The 17,296-nt window shown below is 44.2% G+C and overlaps 1 protein-coding gene and 1 non-coding gene across 2 annotated transcripts in view; one reads left to right on the top strand and one right to left on the bottom strand.

Annotated features, from left to right (window-relative positions):
• The window catches only part of pgbd5 (piggyBac transposable element derived 5), a 69,778-nt gene that overhangs the window by 30,209 nt on the left and 22,273 nt on the right, over nucleotides 1–17,296 (top strand). The window contains exons 3-4 of the mRNA XM_070884641.1: nucleotides 9,400–9,534; nucleotides 11,611–11,791. Coding sequence (XP_070740742.1) covers nucleotides 9,400–9,534; nucleotides 11,611–11,791 — 316 coding nt within the window. The remainder of the gene's footprint in view (nucleotides 1–9,399; nucleotides 9,535–11,610; nucleotides 11,792–17,296) is intronic.
• trnaq-cug (transfer RNA glutamine (anticodon CUG)) lies at nucleotides 15,498–15,569 on the bottom strand. Its single transcript has one exon. It is a non-coding gene; the product is annotated as a tRNA-Gln (tRNA).

A 17,296-nucleotide genomic window follows, 5' to 3' on the forward strand; every position in this document is an offset into this window, starting at 1 on the left:
GATGGGCCGAAATGGCTTCCTTCAGCGCTGTAAATTTCTATGTTTCTAAAGTAATTGATGGGAGGTTTGGAGGGGATTTGAGGGGAAATTTCTTCATCCAGAGGGTGGTGGAGGTCTGGAACTCACTGCCTGAAATGGTGGTAGAGGCAGAAACCCTCACCACATTTAAAAAGTATTTGGATATACACTTGAAGTGCTGTAACCTACAGGGCCACAGACCAAGGTCTGGAAAGTGGGATTAGGCTGGATAGCTTTGTCGACCTGAGCAGACACACTGAGCTGAAATGGCCTCCTTCCGTGCTGTAAATTTCTTCTACGATCCTATGAACTGGTTCATGCCTTCAAGTTTGTTCAAAGGACTTAGTCCAATATTAGCGTTTGCGGACTGAATTTCCAGATGCTTGTTCAGCCTATCAAAGCCCTTCATTTTTGTAAAAACCTCTCTTAAATCTCTTCTTCGTCTTCGCTGCCAATGGCGAGAGTCCTAATATCTCTTATCTCTGCTCATAACTGGTTTCCCATTCCTGGAATCAGTCCGATGAATCTATACTGTACATCCTATTGTCCATTTGAGTTACCTGTAACAGCTCACCCTTCTCTTAAATGTGGTGTAACCAAAGCTTTGTATAAATTCATCATTACTTCTTTACACTTGTTCTTTGTTCTCTTTCTATGGCCCAAAATGCTGTTAACCTTTTATGTCATTATCTGCCTAGGTTTCCATAAACAAAAATTACCTCAAGCATTCAACTGTAAAACATTAATCGTTTACACAGCTAGTTTTTAATACTTCTCCCTTAAACTTTTGTATATCAGCAATTTTCATTCTTTTGTGGATGTATGGACATCAATTTCTGGCGTTAAGTGGCCAGACATATTGTTAATCATGAGTATTTCTAAAGCATTGCTCGAAGAAAGTTCATTTATCTCTGATAAACACCAAAAAATGAAGTCGTTTCTCCAGCTTTAATACAGAAAAAATTCAGTTAAGTTGTTCTCTTCTGGATTTTTCCATTTTGTTGCAAAAGGATGATGCTTCCAGCAACAGCTGCTTCCATAAACTTCAGTTCATCCAAAACTCTGTTGTCCATATCCTGACTGCCAAGTACCGCTCGCCCATCACCCCTGTGCTCGCTGACCTACAATGGCTTTTGGTCCAGCAACATCCCAAATTTAAAACTCTGGTCCTTGTGTCCATGGCCTCTCCTCTCCCTGTCTCTGATCTCCTACAACTCTCTGACATCTCTGCGCTCCTCCAATTCTGGCCTCTTGCGCATTCCCCAATTTTCCTCGCTCCAGCATTGGTGGCCATGCCTTCAGCTGCCTGGGCCCTAAGCTCTGGAACTGCTTCCCTGAACCTCTCCACCTCTCTGTCTCTCCTCCTTTTAAGACACTCTGTAAAAACCTACCTCTTTGACCAAGCTTTTGGTCACCTGTCTTAATATCTCCTTTATATGGTCTGGTGTCAAGTTTTGTCCAATATCGCTCTTGTGAAGCGCCTTGGGATCTTTTACTATGTTATGGGCTTTGTGTCAGCTGTGGCTCAGTGGGTAGTGCTTTCGACTCTGGGTCAGAAGGTTGTGGGTTCAGGTCCCACTCCTGGAACTTGAGCGCAAAAATCTAGGCTGACACTCCCAGTGCAGTGCTGAGGGAGTACTGCACTGTTGAAGGTGCCGTCTTTCAGATGAGACATTAAACCGAATCTATCTCCTCAGGTGGATGTAAAAGATCCCACGAAGAAGAGCAGGGGAGTTATCCCCATTGTCCTGGCCAATGTTTATCCCTCAGTCGACATAACAAAAAAACACATTGTGGTCGTTATAATAATGCTGTTTGTGGGAGCTTGCTGTGCGTAGATTGGCTGCCCTGTTTCCTACATTATAAACAGTGACTACACTCCAAAAGGTATGTCATTGGCTCCAAAGCGCTTTTGAGACATCCAGTAGTCATGAAAGGTGCTATAGAAAGCAAGTCTTTTTATATAACTGCAAGTGGTTTTCTGAGGTCAATGGTTTACTTGAAGCGAGAGATTTTAAATGAATTTAGAGCTGAAATGAAGCTGGGAGGAACTTCTAGCTAGATTTAAATTACTTGGGAAAAGGAACAGAACTAGCCTTTGATTTCTGCACCATATTCTTCATAAACAATCCTTGCTTTGTTTCTAAATGTCAACAAGAGAAACTACTGGTATAAAAACAGAAAATGCTGGAAATCTCAGCAGGCCAGGCACCATCTGTGGAGAGAAAAACAGAGTTAACGTTTCGGCTTGATGACCCTTTGACCATCGACCTGAAACGTTAACTCTGTTTTTCTCTCCACAGATGGTGCCCAAGCTACTGGTATTGATCACTTAGTGTTCATGGAATCATATAATTTGGTGGCTCCCTAGGCTACTAGGTCCATCATACCTGTGCCACTAGATGCAATTATATTGCTCCCAGATTCTCTCTCAGTTGGAGGCTGAACGGTTTTGTAACAAGAGGAGTGTTTATAGAGAGCAAAGAAGTCAAATCCCATTTTATTATGTGGTATGCCGGGATTTTTACCTGTGCATTGGGGATCTGAATTCTAAAATGTGGTTCATTCTCTGTGAAGCCATAAGTGAGTTGCTTTTATTTTATATATCTCAAATTTACAGATGATGCACAGCAAGATGTACCATTAGAGGCAAGAGTGCTGGGGTTTGGCAGAACTGGAGGCCTTAGAAACATAGAAAATAGGTGCAGGCGTAGGCCATTCGGCCCTTCGAGCCTGCACCACCATTCAATGAGTTCATGGCTGAACATGCAACTTCAGTACACCATTCCTGCTTTCTCGCCATACCCCTTGATCCCCCTAGTAGTAAGGACTACATCTAACTCCCTTTTGAATACATTTAGTGAATTGGCCTCAACAACTTTCTGTGGTAGAGAATTCCACAGGTTCACCACTCTGGGTGAAGTTTCTCCTCATCTCGGTCCTAAATGACTTACCCCTTATCCTTAGACTGTGACCCCTGGTTCTGGACTTCCCCAACATTGGGAACATTCTTCCTGCATCTAACCTGTCTAAACCCGTCATAATTTTAAACGTTTCTATGAGATCCCCTCTCATTCTTCTGAACTCCAGTGAATGCAAGCCCAGTTGATCCAGTCTTTCTTGATATGTCAGTCCCACCATCCCGGGAATCAGTCTGGTGAACCTTCGCTGCACGCCCTCAATAGCAAGAATGTCCTTCCTCAAATTAGGAGACCAAAACTGTACACAATACTCCAGGTGTGGCCTCACCAAGGCCCTGTACAACTGTAGCAGCACCACCTTGCTCCTGTACTCAAATCCCCTCGCTATGAAGGCCAACATGCCATTTGCTTTCTTAACCGCCTGCTGTACCTGCATGCCAACCTTCAATGACTGATGTACCATGACACCCAGGTCTCGTTGCACCTCCCCTTTTCCTAATCTGTCACCATTCAGATAATAGTCTGTCTCTCTGTTTTTACCACCAAAGTGAATAACCTCACATTTATCCACATTATACTTCATCTGCCATGCATTTGCCCACTCACCTAACCTGTCCAAGTCACTCTGCAGCCTCATAGCATCCTCCTCACAGCTCACACTGCCACCCAACTTAGTGTAATCTGCAAATTTAATCCCCTCGTCTAAATCATTAATGTGATTTTGCCAGACTTGGGTGGAGGTCCTTTGGTCTGGCATCATTACATAAGAACATAAGAAATAAGAGTAGGCCATACGGCCCCTCGAGCCTGCTCCGCCATTTAATACAATCATGGCTGATCTGATCATGGACTCGGCTTCCCTGCCCCCACCCCATAACCCCTTATTCCCTTATTGGTTAAGAAACTGTCTATCTATGTCTTAAATTTATTCAATGACTCAGCTTCCAGAGCTCTCTGAGGCAGCGAATTCCACAGATTCTGAGAGATTACAGAGGAGAGAGCTGGAGAGTGGGGTTTGTCCCTGGGTTCCTGGTGTCTGTCAGCAGCGACCAGGGATGTTGGGTCTGGCAGCACTGCTTTGTTTGATTCTAGGAGATCTGTGCAAACATTAAATTCTGTGGTGATCTGGATTTGGACCTGTATGTGCTTTTGTTGCATGCTCCACCTCACAACTGTCACTAATGTGCTGTAAACAACAAGCCACAGGTGGTGCTAATCAAAACCTGTTTGCCTGAAAAGCTTTCAAAATTTGACTAACTTGCTGAAGGAAATTAGGATGCTGAGAGACCATCTCAGCGTAGCTCGCTTTCTGAAGTTAAGTAGCTTTTATTGACACCACACGTTAAAAGAAATTCACGCACAGGCATCTTCCACCCTTGAGGATGTAGTTTGGGTCCTTCATTGAAACACCTGTGAACTCGTCCTTTTTTGGCATGGAAGCAAGTCATCCTCGTTTCGAGGGACCCGCCTATGATGATTGAAGCTTAGTTTGAAACCTCCTCATCAAGTCAGCATTTGACCGTGTTCTGCCACGGAGGCCTAGTTAAGCTGCAGTCAATAGGGACAACAGATTGCAAACACATCTGGCACAAAGGAAGATGGTTGTTGGAGCCCAATTATCTCAGCCTCAGAAAATTGCTGCACGAGTTCTTCAAGGCAGTGTGCTCGCCCCAACAATCTTCAGCTGCTTTATCGATGACCTTCCCTCCGCAAGGTCAGAAGTGAGGCTGTTCGCTGCTGATTTCAGCATTTAGCTCCATTTGCAACTCCTCAGAAAATGAAGCAGTCTATGTCCGCATGCAGCAAGACCTGGACAACAAGGTTTGGGCTGATGAGTGGCACATGACATGCGCTACACAAGTGCCGGGAAATGACAATGCCTCTCCAACACAAGAGTCAAACCACCGCCCCTTGAAAATCAGTGGCATTACTGTCGCTGAATCCCCCAATCAACATCCTGAGAGGGGGATTGCCAGCAACCAGAAATTCCACTAACAGCCACATAAAGGCCGTGGCTACTAGAGCATTTCAGAGACTGGGTATTCTGGGGCAAGTGGCTCACCTGACCCCCAAAGCCTCTCCACCATCTAAAAGGCACAAATCAGGAGTGTGATGGAATACTCTGCACTTGCCTGGATGAATGCAGCTCCAACAACACACAAGGAGCTCGACACCATCCAGGACCAAGCAGGCCGCTTGATTGGCACCTCCTCCACCACCTTCAACATTCACTCCCTCCACCGGCGCACCGTGGCTGCAGTGTGTACCATCTACAAGATGCACTGCAGCAACTTGTCAAGGCTTCTTCGGCAGCAACTCCTAAACCCGCCACCTCTACCACCTAGAAGGACAAGGGCAGCAGGCACACGGGAACACCATCACCTGCAAGTTCCCCTCCAAGTCACACACCATCCTGACACAGACATATCTTGGCCATTCCTCCATCGTCACTGGATCAAAATCCTGGAACACCCTACCTACAAGTACTGCGCGAGCACTTTTAGCACTCTGACTGCAGCGGTTTAAAAAGGTGACTCTGCACCACCTTCTCGAGGGCAACTCAGAATGTGCAATTAATGGCAGCGATGCCCATATCCTGAAGAATTATTGTTTTTAAAAAAAAAAAAGTCATCTTAGGTAGTCCCTTGGAGTCGAGGATGACTTTAAGATACGACAAGTTACGTGGTGTATGTGTGACTGAAGCAAAACTGAACAATGAATTTTTTTTTTTAAATGGCTTTTAAAACAAAATATGCTGAAATTGAATTGAGGAAGCTGTTTTATTTAATAATAACTTTTATTTATATAGCGCCTTTAAAACATCCCAAGGTGCTTCACAGCAGTGTTGCAAGACAAAACGGATAAATTTGACACCGAGCCACAAAAGAAGAAATTAAAGCAGATGACCAAAAGCTTGTTTAAAGAGCATGTCCTTTGATTTGAATACAATACTCAACTTTCTGGAGCCATTTAAATGGGTTAGTGATGTTGCACCTATTCTGGTTGCATCAGAAAATCTCTGATCTCATTCTGCAGCATGTGGGCCGAGCAGGGTGAATGCTGCAACCTTCAAAGGAGTGTCGCGTCAGCCAGGCAAATGACTCAACCTGCAGCTTTAAAAAAAAAAAAAAAAAAAATCATTCCGGGATGTGGCCATCGCTGGCAAGGCCAGCATTTATTGTCCATCCCCAATTGCCCGTGAGAAGGTGGTGGTGAGCCGCTGCCTTGAACTGCTGCAGTCCATGTGGTGAAGGTGCTGTTCGGGAGGGAGTTCCAGGATTTTGACCCAGTGACAATGAAGCAACGGCAATATATTTCCAAGTCAGGATGGTGTGTAACTTGGAGGGGAACTTTCCGGTGATGGTGCTCCCATTCGCCTGCTGCCCTTGTCCTTCTAGGTAGTGGAGGTCGTGGGTTTGGGAAGTGCTGCCAAAGAAGCCTTGGCGAGTTGCTGCAGTGTATCTTGTAGATGGTACACACTGCAGCCACGGTGCGCTGGAGGGAGTGAATGTTTAAGGTGGTGGATGGGGTGCCAATCAAGCGGCCTGCTTTGTCCTGGATGGTGTCGAGCTTCGAGTGTTGTTGGAGCTGCACTCATCCAGGCAAGTAGAGAGTACTCCATCACACTCCTGACTTGTGCCTTGTAGATGGTGGAAAGGCTTTGGGAAGTCAGGAGGTGAGACACTCGCCACAGAATACCCAGCCTCTGGCCTGCTCTTGTAGCCACAGTACTTATGTGGCTGGTCCAGTTAAGTTGCTATTGAGGGAATGCAGCGAAGGTTCACCAGACTGATTCCCAGGATGGCAGGACTGACATATATGAGGAGAGACTGGATCGACTGGGCCTGTATTCACTGGAGTTTAGAAGGATGAGAGGGGATATCATAGAAACACACAAAATTCTGATGGAACTGGACAGTTAGATGCAGGAAGAATGTTCCCGATGTTGGGGAAGTCCAGAACCAGGGGACACAGTCTAAGGATAAGGGGTAAGCCATTTAGGACTGAGTTGAGGAGAAACTTCTTCACTCAGAGTTGTTAACCTGTGGAATTCCCTACCGCAGAGAGTTGTTGATGCCAGTTTGTTAGATATATTCAAGAGGGAGTTAGATATGGCCCTTATGGCTAAAGGGATCAAGGGGTATGGAGAGAAAGCAAGAAAGGGGTACTGAGGTGAATGATCAGCCATGATCTTATTGAATGGTGGTGCAGGTTCGAAGGGCCGAATGGCCTACTCCTGCACCTATTTTCTATGTTTCTATGGTCAATGGTAACCCCCAGTATGTTGATGGTGGGGGATTTGGCGATGGTAATGCCGTTGAATGTCAAGGTGAGGTGGTTAGACTGTCGCTTGTTGGAGATAGTCATTGCCTGGCACTTGTGTGGTGCGAATGTTACTTGCCACTTATCAGCCGAAGCCTGAATGTTGTTCAGGTCTTGCTGCATGCGAACATGGACTGCTCCATTATCTGAGGAGTTGCGAATGGCACTGAACACTGTGCAGTTGTCAGTAAGCATCCCCACTTCTGACATGATGGAGGGAAAGTCATTGATGAAGCAGCTAAAGATGGTTGGGCCAAGGACACTGCCCTGAGGAACTCCTGCAATGATGTCCTGGGGCTGTGATGATTGACCTCCAACAAGCACAACCATCTTCCTTTGTGCTGGGTATGACTCCAGCCAGTGGAGAGTTTTCTCCCCGATTCCCATTGACTTCAGTTTTACGAGGCCTCCTTGACGCCAGCTAAGGAGCAGCCCTTCACCCCCCTGCGTGGCAGAAGTAATTAATGTTCTGATTACCTGGCTAGTGAAAAGATTTTGTAACAGCTGGAATCTTAGATTGAAAGAATATACTTGAGCAGATGTCTTGGTGTTCAGCCCTGTTCTGTGCCCCTTCATGTTGCAGCTGGGTAACCCCGTTAACATTCATCAAAGACTCCAAAGGCAAAGATTCTGAAAAGGGTTCTTAAACATCTGGATGCTATTTTTCATGAAAGAGCTTGCATTTATAGAATCATAGAATAATACAGTGCAGAAGGAGGCCATTCAGCCCATCAAGTCTGCGCTGGCTCTGAGAGCAATCCAGTTAGTCCCACTCTCTCTCCCCATATCCCTGCAATTTTTTGCTCCTCCAAGTAGTTATCCAATTCCCTTTTGAAGGCTACTATTGAATCTGTATCCACCATCCTATGAGGCAGTGCTTTCCAAATCTTAACCACTCATTGTGTAGAAAAGTTTTCCATCATGTCATCTTTGGTTCTTTTGTTAATGACCTTAAATCTGTGCCCTCTTGTTATCGACCCTTCAGCCATTGGAAACCGTTTCTCTTTATTTACTCTCTCCAATCCCTTCAAGATTTTAAACACCTCTATCACATCTCCCCTTGACCTTCTCTGCTCTAAGGAGAATAGGGCACTTAACGTTCTTAAGTGCAGTCACTGTTACATACGCAGCTGCACCGACCATTCTCTGCACAGCAAGATCACCCAAAAAACAACAAATGGTTGAAAGCCGAGAGAATTATTTTTGATTGCTGAGGGAGAATTACTCTTCTGTAAATGTGGTGTTGGAACTTTTACATTCATCTGAGCAGACAGACAAGGTCATAATTATATGTCTCATCTGAAAGCTAACACAGCGCTCTTGGTACTGCACTCGGGTGTCAGTTTAAATGATGTCCTTAATTGTGCGTTCAAGCCCCACGATCATCTGGCTCCGGTTAGAATGCCATCAACTGAGCCAAGATAAGCCTTGAAATAGTTTAATTAGTATCAGAGACTAGCAAAACATTTGTAGTCAAATTACTATCTTTATTGCAACTGCACTTGATTAGACTGTTATCATCCTTGTCTATAGAATCAATGCTGATGTGTTCCTCTTCCCCCCCCCCCCCCGCTCATCCCGGCTCCCTCCACTCCTTGTGTGGCTCAGTGTCAAATTTATTTGCTGTGAAGCGCGTTGGGACGATTTACTACGTTGTGTTTTATAAATAAAAGTTGTTTTGAAATCCCTCCATGTCCTCGCCTCTCCCTATTTCTGTAACCTCCTCCAGCCCTACAGCCCTCCCTATCTCTGTAACCTCCTACAGCCCTTCCTATCTCTGTAACCTCCTCCAGCCCTACAGCCCTCTGAGATCTTTCCTCTCTTCCAATTCTGGCCTCTTGAGCATCCCTGATTTTAAGTGTACCACCAGTTGGTGGCCATGCCTTCAGCTGCTTAGGCCCAAGCTCTGTAATTCCCTTCCTCTTCCTCCTTTATGACGCTGCATTAACAACCTCCCCCTCAGCTGCCCTAATATCTCCTTATGAGGTTCAGTGTCAAATTTTGTTTGTTGCTTTTGTGACGTGCCTTGGGATGTTTTACTACATTAAAGATGCTATATAAATGCAAGTTAACTTTATTTAAATTAATTTGAGGAAATAGTATAGTAAGATTGCGAATATATTTTTTTGTATTTCAGGTACTTCATGAACCACTAATTGATGAAGATCCACTCTTCATTGCCACATGTACGGACCGGGAATTACGTAAAAGGAAAAAACGGAAGTTTAGTCTCTGGGTTAGGCAATGTGCAGCAACCGGTTACATCTGCCAGGTGACATTACTGAAAATTTTTTCTACTTCTCTACTTCTTCTGTAACTGGCTATTAAGGCCGATTTTAGCATTTTCACGAGATAGTTTTAAACGACAAATTATTTCACGTATGTTCACACTAAACTGCATCTGCCACCTGTCTGCCCACTCCACTAACTTGTCTATCCTCCTGACCTCTTACAGTCCTCTGTGTTTTGCCAAACCCCTTACTTTTGTCATCAACAAATTTTCAGCTTGTGCTCGATACGGCCAAGTCCCAATCATCTATTTATACTGAGAACAGGAGTGGACCAAGCACTGACCCCGGGGCCCTTCTACAATCTGAGCTCTGTCCTTTGTCAACCAACCATGCTGCTATATTTCCTTTTGTACCATACATCTGAATTTTTCTAACCAGCCTCTTTTGAGACACCTTAACAAATGCTTTGTGATGACAGAATAAGTTTTCAATACAGACTATCTTTTTTTTAAATTCTCTGCTCCTGATAAATCTTTTTATGTATTTCCAGAATCTACTGTCTCTTTATTTCAGTAAAGTAATAGTTTAATTAGCACCAACAATGCTTCTGACTCGGCTGGAGGCGTTCTACATCGTTTAATGTCTGTCTAATTTGCATGAGCTTGATGTAGTGCAAGCCTCCTTGTGTGAACCGATCCATTTGATTGCTTGTTCCACTTTGGTACTATTTATTTCATTTGGTTTGTCCATGTTTATAGTGTAAATGCAGCCTGAATTTGGTGTCCTGGTCCAATTTGAAACGGAAGCAGACTAACCAGTCACTTTATTCAGAGAAGGGTCACTCTTTCTTTATATAAAACACCAGTTCAGCATTGCTCAAAACTGCCACTTCACACAAATGCTAAACCTAGAGTGTAAAATCACCCTCCTCCAAATGGTTATTTGGTCACTTATGATCATTCATGATTTCTTTGTCCTATGGAATTGTCACCCCTCTCAAGCTGCACTTTCATCTGTGACACCTTTTGAAAGGTACAATGCTAAATACATCCACTGGATTCAAGACTTTTAATGGTATGGATCGTTATACTCTAGTATCAAAACATTTCCATGATAAAAATATTCTCTCCACAAACAAGCTTGTCATTAATGTACATCTGCATTCCCTTGAACGCCACAGTCTGTTATTAACTTGCTGCATGCTGTGATTGTGAAGTCATGGTACATCTGCCATAGAAGCATTGTTTTATTTGTTCATGGGATGTGGGCATCGCTGGCAGCACCAGCATTTATTGCCCCTTGAGAAGGTGGTGGTGGTGAGCCTCCGCCTTGAACCACTGCAGTCCGTGTGGTGAAGGTACTCCCACAGTGCTGTTCGGGAGGGAGTTCCAGGATTTTGACCCAGCGACCATGAAGGAGCACAGATCATACAGCACAGAGAGGCCATTCGGCCTATTGTGCTTCTGCCAATCACCTTAAATCTTGGTCCTCTGGTTACCAACCCACCTGCCAGTGCAGTTTCTCTCTCCTGTTTCTCAGCCTCCCCCACCCCAATCTCCCCACTGCTGCATCCGTTTGTTTCCAAAATGATTCCATAGTCTTTGTCTCTCTTGACTCTAGCATCTTTTCCAGGAGCAACTATTAGGAGGACCACAGTAAATAATACTTTTAACAGTGAACTCCCTGAATGTTGGGAGAGAGCTTCGAGCACAGAGTATTCGGTGCTTGGTACCCATTTTGCGAGTATGTGGATTGTCCGCTTGCAACACAAATGATGAGGCCATTCCTTCCATGGGATCGACCATAAAGGATTGTGAAACCAAATGGAGGCTTTTTTGGATAGCTAATCCAGTGGGGTTAAGTGTGCAAGTTTAAAAGAAAAAGCTTGCATGGAGTGCAGTGTGGCGCAGAGTCAAAAGTCTGTTGCTACAGTCATGGGGCTGCATTAATAAGAGATTAGCACATTTTAAGACAATCTGTTGTGACAAGTGGAAGAGGCACTAAGTGGAATTTGGTGTTGCACTGAAAATGGGGAAGGATCTTTCAGCCCAATGCTGTTCTGCAAACACACGTGTTAAATGTGTTTGGTCTTGCTTTCGCGCTCCTTTTCCATTTAGGTTTATGTTCATCTGAAGGAAGGAACGGCCTCGGATGGGCTGGACACTTTGAAGAACAGACCACAGCTCCACAGCCTCGTGGCAAAAAGCCTTTGTCAGAATTTAACTGGCAAAAACTACATCATCTACACTGGCCCCAGCATCACCAGCCTAAATCTGTTCGAAGAGTTTGAGAAAAAAGGTTTGTAGTAAAAGAAAAAGTGTGAAAGACTGTGGGCGGTGCCGGACTGCTTGGAATAACCGTGTGAAGCAAGATAACTTTGGAGAAAGTGAAAAGGATTGCTTTGCTGAGCGCACGATGTGACCCTTTCATTGTTGCTGGAGCTTAGTGTCATGGAAGTAGATCATCTTCATTCATGTTCAGTCCCAAGTTTTAGCTATTTATATTTTATTAAGCATTGTAAGGAATGCAAGATGCTATGAGTTTGGGAATGAACATATTTTTCTCCATTTAGTTCCCTTGTCTTTCTCTTTCCTGCCCCCACTTCCCTTGAAGGCACTAACTTGCTGCAATGTCACTCCATGGTCACCAGCTCCCTCTGGTATCTTTCCCATTATGTGAACGGTGGCAGTTTATTTGATCGTGACCAAGCTTGTCGACTTGTGACATCCACAGCCGCATTTACCAGCAGAAGTCACTAGACAAGAATCGAGAGCAGGAACCTTGGCTGATTTCTCTCTCTTTTTTTCACCCCTCTCCCCAGTCCCTCAGGGCAGGTTGTTGACGCCAGTTGCAGTGTCCCAACTTAGATCAGCTAACTCAGTACAGACTGGGGAATCACACCTGCGTCTCTGGGTGGCACCTTCAGTCACAAGGAGAGCTGAATGAGGTGGAATGTCAATGCTGAAATCTCACCTCAAAGTCGAGATGGCATAAATCATAAAGTGAAGCTCAAGATGGTTGCAGCACTTAATTAAACCCAAGGGTGACATTACTGCCGAGAGGTTGTTCTCATCAATGTGTATTTTGTATTGTGTATAAGGTGGAGCTGGTGACAGATTTCACTGTAATTATGTTTGCCATATGTTATATAATTTATAGATACCGTGATGTTAGTTTGTAAAATGTTCGTGTGTTTGTGGGGAGGGGAGGGGTGGGGGGGTGGTGTGTGGCGAGGGGTTGCGTGTGAGGGGGGAGGAGGTTGGTGTGGGGGGGGGGGGAGGGTGCGCTCCATTCTTTGCACATTTGATATCCTCACAACATTAGAACTCCGTGATTTAATCTAATAGCCCAAATGTAATCTGGATACCTGGAACTAACTGCTCTCCAGATCAGTACAATAGGATAGTTTAGGGACACAATGGGAGATGCAGATTGTAAGTATTTGTAGACTTGATACAAGTCCTCATTCCCATCTCTCTTCAAAAGGGAGTTAGATGTGGCCCTTAAGGCTAAAGGGATCAAGGGGTATGGAGAGAAAGCAGGAATAGCATACTGAGGTTGCATCATCAGCCATGATCATATTGAATGGTGGTGCAGGCTCGAAGGGCCAAGTGGCCTACTCCTGCACCTATTTTCTATGTTTCCCCAGTATTAATAAATATTATCTCCCTCTTAGGAAAAAAAACTCTTCATACTTTTGCGTATTTGCCCCCCCAGATTTTTAGATTGGGTCCTGATCCAGGGAACTTTGTTCAATAGAAATGTACTTACTTACTTTTTCATACATACCATGTCTCCCTGATATTCTCTCGTGTTCAGTATTGGTATTTAGCTTTAGTTCCTGTGTGACTGTGTTCTCATTTTGTGCAGATTTAGTAATATGGGTAAGACATGTTTTTATCACATGTACATCCACAGCCATTTGCTACTATATTAGTAATATCAATAGTGTCATCTATCGCAGCTCGATCCTGACTTTTGGGTTTCAATCAGTAAAGCACACCACCCCTTAGCTAGATATCAGAGGGAGATAGAAGAGAAAATATGTCGGCAAATTTCAGAGAAATGCAAAACTATAGGGGATTTCAACTACCCTAATATTAACTGGGATAGAATTAGTGTGAAAGGTACAGAGGAGTGCGGAATTCCTAAAAATGCATTCAGGAGAACTTTTTTAGCCAGTATGTAGCAAACCCAACAAGGGAGGGGTGGTTCTGGACTTAGTTTGGGGGAATGAAGTTGGCCGGCTGGAAGGGGCATCAGTGGGAGAGCATTTTGGTGCAAGTGATCATAATTCATTTAGATTTAGAGTAGTTATGAAAAAGGACAAAGATAGACCAGGAATAAAAGTTCTCAATTGGGGGAAAGCCAATTTTACAAAGCTGAGATGGGATTTAGCCAAAGTAGACTGGAAAGAGCTGCTTGAAGATGAATCAGTGTCAGAGCAGTGAGGCATTCAAGGAGGAGATCCTGAGGGTTCAGAGCAACTATGTTCCCTTAAAGAATAAGGGTGGGACTAACAAATCTAGAGCCCCCTGGATATCAAGGGTTATACAGGGTAGGATAAAGAAAAAAAGGGAGGCTTATGACAGATACCGAGGGCTCAAAACGGCAGAAACCCTAGAGAGTGTGCAGGGGTGAAATTAAAAAGGAAATGAGGAAAGCAAAGAGAGAGCATGAAAATATATTGGCAAGTAAAATCAAGGATGTTTTATAAATACATTAAAAGCAAGAGGATAACTAAAGGGTAGGGTCTATTAGAGACCATAAAGGTAACCCATGTGTGGAGGCAGAAGACGTGGGTATGGTTCTTGATGAATATTTTGCGTCTGTTTTCACAAAAAAGAGGGGCGATGCAGACATTGCAATCAGGAAGGAGAAGTGAGCAATATTAAATGAAATAAACATAGTGAGAGAGGAAGTATTAAGGGGTTTAGCAGCTTTGAAAGTGGATAAATCCCCAGGACTGGATGAGATGTATTCCAGGCTGTTAAGAGAAGCAAAAGTGGAAATAGCAGAGGCTCTGACCATTTTCCAATCCTCACTGGCTACAGGTGCGGTGCCAGTGTACTGGAGGACTGCTAACATTGTACCTTTGTTTAAAAAGGGAGAAATGGATAGACTGAGTAATTACAGGCCAGTCAGCCTAACCTTGGTGGTGGGAAAATTTCTGGAAAAAATTCTGAGGGACAGGATAAATCTTCATTTTAGAAAGACACAGATTAATCAAGAACAGTCAGCATGGATTTGTTAAAGGAAAATCATGTCTGACTAACTTGATTTAATTTTTTGAGGAGGTAACAAGGAGGGTCGATGAGGTGTGGAAATGTATTTTTATCTAAGCTGATACCATACGGTATTTGTGTGCCTTTTGATCAAAAAGGAATCCTGGCCCTTCCAGAACTTTCTGCATTTTAGCAGTCAGCTTGCATAAACAGCTAAACCTGGTTTGAGATGGCTGATGGCCATCAGACAGCTAGGAAACAAGTCATGCTGAGACAAGTGCCCCCCCATGGTGCTTTCCTATTACACTACAGAAGTTCCATGTCACCCCACCCTTATCTTCTAGCCATTATCTCTTTCCGAGACCTCATCCATTTGATGCAAAACAGATAAACTGACCAGGAAATTGGAACAATCCTGACACAATACAAGACAGGTGATAGCCCATTACCTATGACTCATGGAGTAATGGCCGGCTGGCCAACTGATAACCCTGACAAAAGGAAATATCTGGATACCATGTCAGGACCAGGATATAGTAATTAACTCTTTATCTGTATTCACTGACTGTGAGACAGAGCAATACACAGGGAGAGGCCAGAACTTGGGTTTTACTGTATAAATATTTTCTTAAACTGAACCATTTCGGAGGTGTTCACTTAGCCCTTGACTGAGTGTAACCTACCCCTTGCGAGCAAGTAAATTAAAGAAACTTCTACCGGAGCTGTAAGTGTCGGAGTCATTCTTTACGGAGGTCGAGATTTCGACAGTTATTACTTGGAGGTTCCACCGAGATTTGAACTCGGATCGCTGGATTCAGAGTCCAGAGTGCTAACCATTACACCATGGAACCCTTTTCGATCGACTAGCGCTCCCTTACCTACTGAAACCTTCCCCGGGCTGTTTCGAGATTTTTTTCCAGAACCTGTTCTCTTCTGCTGGCGAGCTGAGAAAGAAATGGTTATAAAAAATACCTTTAGCTTATAAATGCCGAGTCTTGTAGATTGCAGTACCTCCCCTGTGGACAACAGATTACATATGCGATTCAACAGTGAAGAACCTCTTGTGAGCAAAAGGCTCACCTTGTTTGGCCACTGAAGCCTTTCACTGGAGAGGCACTATGCCTGTATCCGTTTTACTCACAGGACAGAGGGTATGCATCTCGGTGGAACCTCCAAGTTATAACTGTCGAAACCTCGACCTCTGAAAAGAATGACTCCGACACTTACAGCTCCGGTAGAAGTTTCTTTAATTTACTTGCTCGCAAGGGGTAGGTTACACTCAGTCAAGGGCTAAGTGAACACCTCCGAAATGGTTCAGTTTAAGAAGATATTTATACAGTAAAACCCAAGTTCTGGCCTCTCCCTGTGTATTGCTCTGTCTCACAGTCAGTGAATACAGATAAAGAGTTAATTACTATATCCTGGTCCTGACATGGTATCCAGATATTTCCTTTTGTCAGGGTTATCAGTTGGCCAGCCGGCCATTACTCCATGAGTCATAGGTAATGGGCTATCACCTGTCTTGTATTGTGTCAGGATTGTTCCAGTTTCCTGGTCAGTTTATCTGTTTTGCATCAAATGGATGAGGTCTCGGAAAGAGATAATGGCTAGAAGATAAGGGTGGGGTGACATGGAACTTCTGTAGTGTAGACAATAGGAAAGCACCATGGGGGGGTACTTGTCTCAGCATGACTTGTCTCCTAGCTGTCTGATGGCCATCAGCCATCTCAAACCAGGTTTAGCTGTTTATGCAAGCTGACTGCTAAAATGCAGAAAGTTCTGGAAGGGCCAGGACTCCATTTTGATCAAAAGGCACACAAATACCGTATGGTATCAGCTTAGATAAAAATACATTTCCACAGAGGGCAGTGCATTTGATGTAGTGTATATGGATTTTAGCGAGGCTTTCGATAAGGACCCACATGGCAGACTGGTCATGAAAGTAAAAGCCCATGGGATCCAGGGCAAAGTGGCAAGTTGGATCCAAAATTGGCTCAGAAGCAGGAAGCAGAGGGTAATGGTTGATGGGTGTTTTTGTGACTGGAAGGCTGTTTCCAGTGGGGTTCCGCAGGGCTCAGTACTAGGTCCCTTGCTTTTTGTGGCATATACCAATGACTTACACGTGAATGTATGGGGTATGATTAAGGAGTTTGCAGATGATACTAAAATCGGCTGTGTGGTTGATAATGAAGAAGAAAGCTGGAGACTGCAGGAAGATATCAATCAACTAGTCGGGTGGGCAAATGGAATTCAATGCGGAGAAGTAATTAAGGTAATGTATTTGGGGAGGGCTAACAAGGCAAGGGAATACAACAACTATTTATATAGCGCCTTTAACATAGTAAAACGTCCCACGGCGCTTCACAGCAGTGTTACAAGACAAAACAGATAAATAAGTTGTTAACGCAGATGACTCAAAGCTTGGATAAAGAGGTAGGTTTTAAGGAGCCTCTTAAAGGAGGAAAGAGGTGTAGCATAGAAACATAGAAAATAGGTGCAGGAGCAGGCCATTCAGCCCTTCTAGCCTGCACCGCCATTCAATGAGTTCATGGCTGAACATGAAACTTCAGTACCCCCT

The sequence above is a fragment of the Pristiophorus japonicus genome, chromosome 7 (genome assembly GCF_044704955.1).
Source record: "Pristiophorus japonicus isolate sPriJap1 chromosome 7, sPriJap1.hap1, whole genome shotgun sequence".
Taxonomy (NCBI): domain Eukaryota; kingdom Metazoa; phylum Chordata; class Chondrichthyes; family Pristiophoridae; genus Pristiophorus; species Pristiophorus japonicus.